The 12348-nt window shown below is 41.3% G+C and overlaps 1 protein-coding gene across 4 annotated transcripts in view; it reads right to left on the bottom strand.

Moving 5' to 3' along the window:
* PCSK5 (proprotein convertase subtilisin/kexin type 5) overlaps nt 1–12348 on the bottom strand; it is a 516633-nt gene that overhangs the window by 371538 nt on the left and 132747 nt on the right. For all 4 annotated transcript variants that reach the window (XM_061425568.1, XM_061425565.1, XM_061425567.1 and 1 more), the window contains exon 4: nt 4819–4962. In XM_061425568.1, the coding sequence (XP_061281552.1) occupies nt 4819–4962 (144 nt within the window). The remainder of the gene's footprint in view (nt 1–4818; nt 4963–12348) is intronic.

Genomic DNA, 12348 nt, shown 5'->3' with positions numbered 1-12348 from the left:
GTTTCAAATGAAACAGAGGTTTCTCTGAAACCAAAGCTGCATTTATTTGCTTTTTTAAATAATTTTGAAAAATATTCAAATTTCTAAGAAAAAAAAATTAGTGGATTATTCCATCATTCAAATTTATATCACAGTAGACAGAACTAATTTAAGATGTTTTGAATTTTCTTATGCTTTATGATTTCTGTTATCAGTTTTAATAAAAGTAAATGCTCTTTGCTTTCTGCTTTCTTATCAAAGACTCTTGTTTCTGAAAATAACTTATAGGTACAGGGAGTTTGAAATGTTTGGGGGAAGTAAGTAAAATACACATGACATATAAAGATAGTAAGTCCTGCTTCCCATACAGAGAAACACAAAGCAGCCCAGCTTAGTGTTCATTCAAGCATGAAGGGTGATATCATCTAATTTTACTCATAAGAAAACAGAGGCCTGGGACAGATTACGTAACTTGGCCACAGGCGTGAAATGAATTGCCTATGGAATGAAGACTGGAACCCAGGCATCCCATCCAATCCAATGTGCTCTTCTCTACTTTCACCAGCTCTAACCTTAGGAGAACCAAAAGGGTACCCGTAACTGCACAGGTAAATTCTAGAGAATTTTCTTTCAAGGGAGGAAAAAAAATGAAAAAAGGTAAAGAATGCAATCACATTTAGGTTAAGGCTCTTTGTATTTAATCAGATGCATTTCAATGCAGTGGAGAATAGGAATGCTCTATAAAAACTGCACTGCATATGGTGAGAAGTCTTTCTTATCATGGACAGCCATAGTTCTGTTCTTTATATGACCTGGGCTAACTCATTTTAGTGTTCAGGCCTCAGTGTCTACCCTGTAAATGAGGAGTCTGAACTGAAGTTCCTTTGTAAGTTCTAAAGTCTGTTCTGTGAAGACCACGCTTACCTGTGTGTGCTTGGAGGCAGGGTGAGGGCAGCCACTCAAATGTTTGGTTCAAATGAGAACTAAATGAATTTGCAGTTCCTCCTCTCTCTCTCTTTTTCAACCTTAGGGAAAATCATCTAATTTAGGAGAAACTGTTTCAAAATTTCATTGTAGAAATTGACTTGTGAGGTTTCTTGGCTGAATTTTTGAAATGAAAAGGGCAACAGGATTGAATACTGAGACGAAAAGCTAAAGTTGATAAAGTATCAGGTGATATTGGGTGACCCTGAGGGAAGGAAGGTCTTCATAGGTTAGGAATTGGGGTGGCTGTGTGAGCCAGCGGTAGTTTCTGATGTGTCTAGGAAGTGACTTGGAAGTGTCTTATCTGCAAAGATAAAAAGAATCTTTTCAGGTTTATCTGACAAAAGGAAAACTAATCTGAGATTAAGGGTCATGCAATAAGTAATATTAAGCAAATGAGAAAGAAACACTGGAGAAAATATATGGACATTTCTACCTAAATGGTTTCATGTGAAGTTGAAGCAGTATTTGAGAGAGAGGGCAGAGGAGAGATGGCAACAGAGACAAACTGATTCTACTGTGAGGAGAAACCAAGCCTTCCCAGGCTGAAGATAAACGGTGAGAGAGAGAGAGAGAGAGAGAGAGAGAGAGAAATAGCAGATTTCAAGAGGACATTATGTTCTTTTCTTGGAATCTCAGCCTTAAAGAAAAGGCCACGTCCATTCTGAGTGCATCCACTACAAGGCTCCTCAGGGCCGCTGCTGTGTCCACCAGTTACTGAGGAGCAATGAGGAGAGAAAGCAGCAGGCCTGTGAGAATGGCGAATCCTCTGTACTGATGTGTTTGGGGAACCTACGGGCCAAGCCTCTCTCAGGACTCCCACCAGCTCAGGGCACAGTGAGATAGGCTGGCCTTGCTGACGTTGCTCCTTTAACGACCATGAATATATTCAGTTCAGTTCAGTTCAGTTGCTCAGTCGTGTCCGACTCTTTGCGACCCCATGAATGGCAGCACGCCAGGCCTCCCTGTCCATCACCAACTCCCGGAGTTCACTCAGACTCACGTCCATTGAGTCAGTGATGCCTGCCAGCCATCTCATCCTCTGTCGTCCCCTTTTCCTCCTGCCCTCAATCCCTCCCAGCATCAGAGTCTTTTCCAATGAGTCAACTCTTCGCATAAGGTGGCCAAAGTACTGGAGTTTCAGCTTTAGCATCATTCCTTCCAAAGAAATCCCAGGGCTGATCTCCTTCAGAATGGACTGGTTGGATATATTGGGTTGACCCAAAAGTTCATCCAGGTTTTTCAATACAATATTACATGAAAACTTGAGGAAACTTTTGGCCAACCCAATAGGAGACAAGAAAAAAATCTGGAAGTGTAGTCCTCTGAGTTATAGCTTAGAATTTTCTGTGGGGCTCTTCTGTAAACACAGGGCAAACCCTGGCCCCTGACTTTCCTCCTTAAGGGTCAATATGAGTCCTGATTTCATCATGATTTAGAGCTGCTTGTCTTTTCAAGGCTGTGAAAGGAAATTCATAAGCTGATAGAAAATCACCAACTTCATTTTTTTTTTCAATAACAACATGAAAACAATATAGGGAAACTCACACAACCAAAGTTTTGGAATTAAAAGAAGTCATGAAGTATAGAGAGGGACATGGGTAAAAGTGACTGAAGTCTTGATAGGTTTGCAGCAATACCAGTGTTCTAGTGGAAATAGTCATCAACAGGAAAGAGATCAGAAGGCAATGTGGAAGGCACTGCTATGAGTGGGCTCCACCAGGAGTTTCTGCAGGGTCCTGACAGCAATCAGAGAGTTACATCTGCAGATACTAGGGAGTCACTGGAGGCTCTTCAGCAACAAAATGAATATTTTAGGGAGAACACTGAGGTATCAGGAAACACACATTTGGAGCAGAGAATGGCATATTAGGAGATACTTACGGACTTCTAACCAAACTTCCAGACCACCTGACTGCCTCTTGAGAAACCTATATGCAGGTCAGGAGGCAACACTTAGAACTGGACATGGAACAAGAGATTGGTTCCAAATAGGAAAAGGAGTACGTCAAGGATGTATACTGTCACCCTGCTTATTTAACTTCTATGCAGAGTACATCATGAGAAACGCTGGGCTGGAAGAAGCACAAGCTGGAATCAAGATTGCCAGGAGAAATATCAATAACCTCAGATATGCAGATGACACCACCCTTATGGCAGAAAGTGAAGAGGAACTAAAAAGCCTCTTGATGAAAGTGAAAGAGGAGAGTGAAAAAGTTGGCTTAAAGCTCAACATTCAGAAAATGAAGATCATGGCATCTGGTCCCATCACTTCATGGGAAATAGATGCGGAAACAGTGGAAACAGTGTCAGAGTTTATTTTGGGGGGCTCCAAAATCACTGCAGATGGTGACTGCAGCCATGAAATTAAAAGACACTTACTCCTTGGAAGGAAAGTTATGACCAACCTAGATAGCATATTCAAAAGCAGAGACATTACTTTGCCAACAAAGGTCCGTCTAGTCAAGGCTATGGTTTTTCCATTGGTCATGTACGGATGTGAGAGTTGGACTGTGAAGAAAGCTGAGCGCCGAAGAATTGATGCTTTTGAACTGTGGTGTTGGAGAAGACTCTTGAGAGTCCCTTGGACTGCAAGGAGATCCAACCAGTCCATTCTGAAGGAAATCAGTCCTGGGTGTTCTTTGGAAGGAATGATGCTAAAGCTGAAACTCCAGTACTTTGGCCACCTCATGCGAAGAGTTGACTCATTGGAAAAGACTCCCTCTGCTGGGAGGGATTAGGGGCAAGAGGAGAAGGGGACGACAGAGGATGAGATGGCTGGATGGCATCACTGACTCGATGGACGTGAGTTTGAGTGAACTCCGGGAGATGGTGATGGACAGGGAGGCCTGGCGTGCTGCAATTCACAGGGTTGCAAAGAGTCAGACACGACTAAGAGACTGAACTGAACTGAACCGAACTGAACCAAACTTAGGGAGAAGCTGGTGGAAAGGATATGTTTGGAGAGTAGGGGACAGAAGGGTCACTGACCTATTTACAGGCAGGAAATATCACAGAGGTAAAGGGGACTGAGAAACCCCAGGGACAGAAACCGACCTGTGTCCACTGAGCACTGGGCATCAGGGCTGTGGTTTTCAGTGAAAGTACTGAGTCTCAGCCCTTTCACTTGCTCTGTGATCTCAGGCTTACCATATGTTCTGAGTCCTGGAATCATGGTTCTTTCTTAAACAAGGGAATTGGCTGATTCCTGAGGACTATGGGGAGAATATTCATTATTGTCCTTTAATAGGGGTAGAGGCAGAGAGAGAAAGAGACTCACAGAACAACTTGAGAAGAGTTATAAGTACCCTTTCTCCATAAAGGAAAGTAGGAGTGTTATCTGGCTGCATGGATGAATTGTTGAGAGGAGCAGCTGTTGGCAGCAGCAGCTGGGGTTTCTGCTACCTTATCACCTGCTTTTTGTCATCACAACATCAAAGGCACAGGAAAGTGGATAGCATTATCTCCTGATTCCTGTCCTCTGAGAGAATCTTCTGTAAGATGGGAGCAATACATAACAGCTATTTTTCAGTGACTTTCCTCCTTCTGTTGTTGTTTAGTCACTAAGTTGTGTCTGACTCTTTTGTGACCCCGTGGACTGTAGATGGACTGTGGACTGTCAGGCTCCTCTGTCCATGGGACTTCCCAGGCAAGAATACTGGAGTTGGTTACCATTTCCTTCTCTAGGGGATCTTCCTAACCCAGGGATGGCACCTGCATCTCCTGCATTGGCAGGTGGAATATTTACCCCTGAGCCACCTGGGAAAGCTCCATGCTTTCCCCCATTTTGATCATCCTCACGTGAGTTCCATTGTTTCCCAGGAGGGAGGCATTGTGACCACAGTAACCACTCACATAGTTTTGCATCAGATCTGGATGGGTCCTCTCGATGCCGTCGTCCAGGATAGTGACCACGATGTTCTTTCCCGTGTAGCCTCTCTTCCAGGCTCCTTCGATGTTCATGTCTGACTGGCAGGGATGCGTGTTGTCACTGCAGTGCTAAAGGAGGAAGAGGGAGAATTGGACATTGCAGGTTACAAAAACAGAGAGGAGATGCGAGAATTACCTACTTAAGACAATACATTAATTTGGTGGATTGCCTGTTCAAGTAGAAGCACAGATCTCCAACATGACAACAGGGGAAGGGGGGAAGGAGAGATGTGGGTAAGGCAAGAGAAACAGAAATCTCTTCTGCCAGGTCTGCCTTAGATCCTTTGGGAAAACACGATAAGGTATCTCAACAGCAGAGCAATGAGTGCACCATTTTATTGTTAGCATTTATTAATGACACATAAAAAAGGCCTTGTAGCATTTCATTTATAAACCCAAACTAGATAACAGAAGAACATTATAATTTCTTAACCAGGCACCTAGTAAAGCCTGGCTACAAATGAGAAAAACCTCAGCAGCTTCTGTACAGTGTCAGCCAGAGGTGTGCCACTGCTGTGAGAAACCCGAAAAGAGAAAAAAATAACAATCTCCTCAAACTTCTTTCAGTAAATTAACAATGAGCATTGCACCATAATTTGCAGGGGGTGAACAGAGTCATTCAGCACTACTTTGAGAAGGGAGGGAAGAGGAGTGCACAGTCCAGACGGGGGACAGACACAGGAAAATGTGTGTGAGGGCTTTGAAGGGCAGGCTGAAGAGCCAGTGAACCTTAGCTCATTATGCGTAGTGATTTCATTCCACAATGGCTACAACATACAAACACATCAAGAGATGAATTAAACCAGCAGTTCTTCCCAATATAATTGACTAGCATTCATCCAACCCACACAATTATTCCTTCAAAGTCCATCTCTGTGAAATATCCCTCTGAGTGGTATTGTTTTCCAGGTTCTTAAGGCTCAGTTAGAGGAACAAAGGAAAAGGGATGTGCCACTCTAGCCTACTGCCATGGCAACGCAAGCCACCCCAGGTCCACACCATTCACTATCTTCCTCCGGCTTTGTAACCGTTCAGCACTTCAGGAGGGGAGGAGAACGTGTGCTCTGTAGGCTCGAGGAATAATGACGACCCCACTGACACGGATTCATCTAACACATACTTTGCTGAGCGCTTATTGCACGCGGGGGAATAGCAGTGAACAAGGACAATGAGGTCCCCTGTCCTCGTGACCTCTCTAAATGGGAAACCCAGGTGCTAAAGAAAACAAAGAAGACTATTTGTAGCACTCCTTATGTTTTAAAGGAATTGAAGAGGGTAATATGGCAGTCAATACTGAGGGGACTGAGTACACACCTCTCTCGGAAGGATGGTCAAAAAAAGACCCCAGTTTTTGAGAAAGTGAAATGTGAGTTGAGATATGTCTGAAGAGAAAGAGCTGGCTTGCCCAAGAGCTCAGAGCTCATCTTGGTAGTGCTTGTGCTTAGTAGCTCAGCTGTGTCCAACTCTTTGCAACCCCATGGACTGCAGCTCGCCAAGCTCCTCCGTCCATGGGATTTTCCAGGCAAGATTAGTGGATGTGAGGGGAAATGGCACAGAAAGTAGCAGGTTAGAAGGGATAACAGAAGTCAGGTCATCCTGAGCTTTGTAGCCATGACTTGACTTCTATTTTAAATACAACCTAAATGAAAGTCCTTGAGAGTCCCTTAGACAGCAAGATCAAACCAGTCAATTCTAAAGGAAATCAACCCTGAATATTCACTGGAAGGTCTAACGCTGAAGCTCCAATACTTTGGCCACCTGAGGCGAAGAGCCAACTCATTGGAAAAGACTCTGATGCTGGTAAAGACTGAAGGCAGGAGGAGAAGGGGGCGACAGAGGATGAAATGGCATCATCAACTCAATGGACATGAGTTTGAGCAAACTCTGGGAGACAGTGAAGGACAGGAAAGCCTGCAGTCCATGGGGTGACAAACAGCCGGACATGACTCAGAGACTGAACAACAACAAAATGGAAGCTTACCTCTTTCCAAATTTCATCCCTCAATGTCACATGGTAACAAGTGGCAGACACCTCTAGTATCTCCTGACACGAATTTGTTAATTTATTCTCCAAAGGAGATTGCCTTTTGTTGAACATTATAAGCACACTTGAGTAGTTTTATGGATTCATTCTAACAAATGGTATACCCATCTTTCAACACAGATAATATCAATTATGTTGAAAATAGAGGCTTATATATTTTATGAACATTTGCAACTTTCTGTTACTTTCTTGATTCCTTCTGGCACTTGAGGCCCTGCACACACTGACCCAAATTCCATTCTCCCCTTGCTCCCCAGTTTTTGGAGTACAGCTTGGGAACAACTTCTTCCCAAAAAGCTTTCCTTCATTCTTCAGCCTAGTTGGCTATCTCTTCTCTTAGGAATGAAGACAGACAGACACATACATATATTTTGTTCTACACAATCTAACCCCTACACACTGAATTCTGCTTCACTATGGTTGACTGTTGAAACGTGTATGTAAATTTTGTCTCCTTTGACTGTAAGCCCCTAGAAGACTATGCATTAAACCAATTCTAATCTAGGATTTCAGTCAATATTAGCTGATCAATTACACCCCAAAAGTGAGGGCATATTGTCACTTTATATCCAAGTTCACAACTGCCAAATACTTGCTCCTTTGACCTCGTCAGAGATAGCCCAGCCAGCTAATGCTTGGTTAATAGATCACGAAAGAAATAGTGCAGGTTTCCAAAATGCCAATGTTTTTCGGAAGTATCATTCTGGCCAACAGTTTGGGCCGCACCTAATCAAATATTTTAATTTAACAGAAAGCAACTCTGACAGGTTTCTATTTCATTTTTTCCTTTTTCAAAACCTGTTCTGGCCACCTGTGGTATCATTTGTGACATGAAGTAATGTTAATGTAGCCAAGAAGTGGGCCGGAGGAAGGAAGTGTACAGGAAATGGGTCACCCACACATGGGATGACCGTCCTGGAGTGGAAGGATGCTGCCTGAAATTGCAATTATGAAAACTGAAGAAAACCAGCCGTGTATGGAAAACATGTGTGTTCAAAGTGGAGCAATTAGGCTTCTTTCTTCCACCTCTGCTTTTGTTGAATCTGACTTCACCATTAAATATTTTTGTACCACTTTTTCTTTTCATCTGCCAACATGATACAGGAGAAAGAGGCAGGAGGGGAAATATCCAATTGATACTTTCATATGGATAATTTACTATTGCAGGTGGCTGAAATGTCAAAGAAAAAAAGATAATGAGAGCCAGGGGTGTTTCTGCAAGTCATAAGATTAGCGGACCCTTAAATCAGGACCCTTTAACCTGAATGTGACCTTTAGATTTTTAATACCTATTTCAAGTGGTCCAGGCTTCTGAACGTGTTTCTAATGTTGTTTCATATGCCCAAGATACCCAAAGAGCAAAGACTGAAGAGAATATCGATTCCAGTCAACATGGCCCAAGTGAAAAGGAATTAATCATTTCCTTAACTGCCTGATCAAAATGGTCTTTAAATTGGACTCTATTTATTTGACAGCAATCTATGTTAGAGCATCACCCAAAGGCCAAAGGAGCACATATTAACTATGACTTCCTCATACTCAGTCCGCCATGTTGAGAACTGGAGGAACTAATAAAACTAGTTTCTGGAATTCTGTTACCACATATGCAGTCCCCAGACTGGTATTCAAAAAAGGGATGGGTCAGAAACTTCCAGCTTATTTGAAGCAGATGAAAAACACATATTTGCGCTGTATAGGTACAATAAATATTCACAGTAAATTTAGGTACCTTCAGCTTTGAAAAATGTCTTGTGTTTCAATGATGGTCTACACGTAGATGACAAAGTATTTAGAAAGGACACAAAGCAGCAAATATCTGCAGAAACAATGGTTACTACATGGTCTCTCAGTGTTCTTATCTGTAAAACCTTTTATTCTTTTCAGGAATGAAATTTTAGGGAGATTGTTCTGTGAGTTCTAGAAACAGCCTCTTCCATACCAGGGCTATGAGCTATTTTGCTTATAAACCACTCTGGGTGTGTCCACTTCTCTTGTGTCTTTATAAACATATCACAGTGCTTGCTCAATGAAAGAACAGTTTGTACCCAAAATAAACACCTTTGTTATGCTCTCACCATCATTTTCTTCAGACTGGGGGGTGGGGAGGAACCCTCAGTGTCATTGTTTTTAAACTTTTCCAGGTTCTTAAGGTCTCTAATGAACTGCCAATTTATATGCTGCCAATAGCCTGTTAACATTGAAAACATCTGTTGTTCATTGTCATTGATACAGTGGTTCATAAGACTGCATCTCTGACTATACAATGATAATAAAAGAGTAGAATTAAATATAAATATCTGCTTTAAGAAACAGACTCAAAGACCCAGGAAATAAATTTATGGTTACCAAATGGGGGAAGCAAGGGAGGGATAAATTAGGATCTTGGGATTAATAGATACACACTAATTATATAAAATCGATAAACAACAAAGTCCTACTGGATAGCATAGGACACAATGTTCAATGTCTTATAATTATCTATAATGGAAAATAATCGGAAAAAAGAAAATATATATTCTGAATACCAGAAACTAACACAACATTGTAAATCAACTATACTTCAATAAAAATAATTAAAATGTAAAAATCTATTTTATAGACAAACTCAGAAACATATCTAGTTAACTTATTAAGGTGTAAATATGCCTGGAATTCTTTGTAAAATCTGGAGTCTAAGGTTCTAAGAAATGGAAAAAAATAGAATCATTACTCCTTTAAGTGGACATAGAACTGACATCTAGATTCTTACCATAGCCAAGCATTGTACTAATCCCTTTATATGAACTAGCTTTATGTAAGACTCAGAACAGCTGGAGGGAGGTACTTTTATTATCTCCTTTTAACAGCTAAAGAACACAGGACTTAATCAGCCTTTAACCTTCTAGAGGTCAAACAGCTGGTCAGTAGCAGAATTAGGATTCAAAACCAAGCAGTCCTATGTTCTAAGGAGAAATAGATTACTATGAAATGATGATTCTCTTCATTATTTTGAGATTTAGGTTAGGCAAACTTGAAAGGACAACTGATCTTTGTAAGGATAGCTAAGATGATCAGAATAGTTTTTATTTGTGGCTGGGGCCTCAGCTGGTGGTTGGAGATTACAAACGGGGTGTAGGAAGAGAGAATGGTGTCCAACTATTTTCTAGTACATTGGTCAAATGACCCCCTATGAATCATCATGTTTTACTTCACATATTTACACTAGTATGCCAACTCTGCTGGAACCATGAATTACATCTACCATCATATGGGTTGAGGCTTCCCTGGTGGCTCAGACAGTAAAGAATCTGCCTGCAATGTGGGAGACCTGGATTCAATCCCTGGGTTGGGAAGATCCCCTGGAGAAGAGAACAGCTACCCACTCCAGTATTCTGACCTAGAGAATTCCAAGGACACAGGAGCCTGGCAGGCTACAGTCCATGGGGTTGCAAAGAGCTGGACATGACTTAGTGACTAAGCACACATAATATGGGTTGACCAAATGAACTTTTTGGCCAACACAATTTAACTGGTGGAAAATTATATCTCACTCACAAAATTTTAAGAGTGTCCCACTTAATACCAAAAAAAAATTTTTTTAATAAAAAAAATTAGAAGAAATGTTGTATAAAAATGCCAAATAGAGGATAATGAAAATAAACCTAGCTCCTAAAACTCCACTCATAAATGAGAATCAAAAAAACTGAGGCAGCATAGTCAGTAGATCTTTGACAAAGGAGTGAAGGCAATATAATGGACCTAAGATAGTCCCTTCAACAAATGGTGATGGAACAACTAGACGTCCACATGCAAAAAAACAAAAGTGGGGGGACTTCCCTGGCAGTCCATGGGTTAAGAATCCACTTGCCAATGCAGGGGATGTGGGTTCAAGCTCTGGTCTGGGAAGATCCCACATACCACGAAGTAACTAAGCCCACACGCCAAGTGCTACTGAGCCCGTGTTCTAGATTCCATGTGTCACTACTGAAGCCTGGGCACCCTATAAGGCAGTGATCTGCAACAAGAGAAAGTGAGAGTGAAGTCGCTCAGTCGTGTCTGATTCTTTGCGACCCCAGGGACTGTAGCCTACCAGGCTCCTCCATCCATGTGATTTTCCAGGCAAGAATACTGGAGTGGTTTGCCATTGCCTTCTCCAAGAGAAGGCACCACAATGAGTAGCCCACTGTTGCAGAAGACACAGAAAGCCTGTGAGCAGTAACGAAGACCCACCACATCCAAATAAATGAATAAATAAAATTTAAAAAAAGAATCACATCTTTTGTGACAATTAACTCAAAACAGCTCATAGACTTTAATATGAAATGCAAAACTAAAATGAAATCCTAGAAGATAACATAGGAGAAAAATCTAGATGATCTTGTGTATGTTGATGACTTTTTAGATACAACACTAAGGACATAATGCATGAAAGAAATTACTGAAGAGACGGAAACTTCTGCTCCATGAAAGACAATGTCAAGAGAAGGAGAGGACAAGCCATAGGACAGGAAAAAATAGTTGCAAAAGGACTGTTGTTCGAAATGTACAAAGTACTCTCAAACTCAACGGGAAGAAAAAAAAGTCAATTAAAAAATGAGCCAGGGACCTTTATAGACACCTCACTGAAAAAGATGATACACATAAAGTAAATAAGCATATGAAAAGATGTTCCAAATCATATGTCACCAGAGAAATGCAGATTAAAACACCTATTAGAATGGCTAAAATCCAGAATATGACACCACCAAATGTTGGTGAAGACGTAGAGCAACAGGAACTCTCTCATTCATTGCTGGCAGAAATTAAAATCATATAGTCACTTCAGAAGATTGCTTGGAAGTTTCTTAGAAAACTAAATATACTCTTAACCATATGGATCCAGCAACTGTGTTCCTTGGCATTTACCTAAAGTAGCCGAAAATTTAGTTCCACATAAAAACCTGCAAAGGGATACTACAGCAGCTTTATTCATAATTGCCCAAACTTGGCAGCAACCAAGATGTCTGAGGATGAATAGATAGATAAACTGTGGTGCCATGGAAAATGAAATATTATTTGGTGCTTAAAAAGAGATGAGCTAGCAAGCCATGAAAAGACTGGGAGGAAACTTAAATGCATATGACTGAGTGAAAGAAGTCAATCTGAAAAGGCTAAAAAATGTATGTTTCCAACTATATGGCATTCTGGAAAAGGCAAAACTATGGAGGAAGTAAAAAGATCAGTGGTTGATAGGGACTGAGGATCAGGGGACAAACAGGAGAGCACTAAGGATTTTTAGTGCAGTGGAAGTGCTCTGTATGAAACTATAATGATGAATACACGTCACTGTACATTTGTCTAAACCCACAGAATGAACACCACGAAGAGTTAATCTTAATGTAAACTACAGATCTAGGATATAAGATGTGTCAATGCAGGTTCATCAACTGCAA

Source organism: Bos javanicus, chromosome 8 (genome assembly GCF_032452875.1).
Source record: "Bos javanicus breed banteng chromosome 8, ARS-OSU_banteng_1.0, whole genome shotgun sequence".
NCBI classification, from domain to species: Eukaryota; Metazoa; Chordata; class Mammalia; order Artiodactyla; family Bovidae; genus Bos; species Bos javanicus.
The sequence above is the reverse complement of the archived record's forward strand: the minus strand, read 5'-3'. Positions and strand labels throughout refer to the sequence as shown.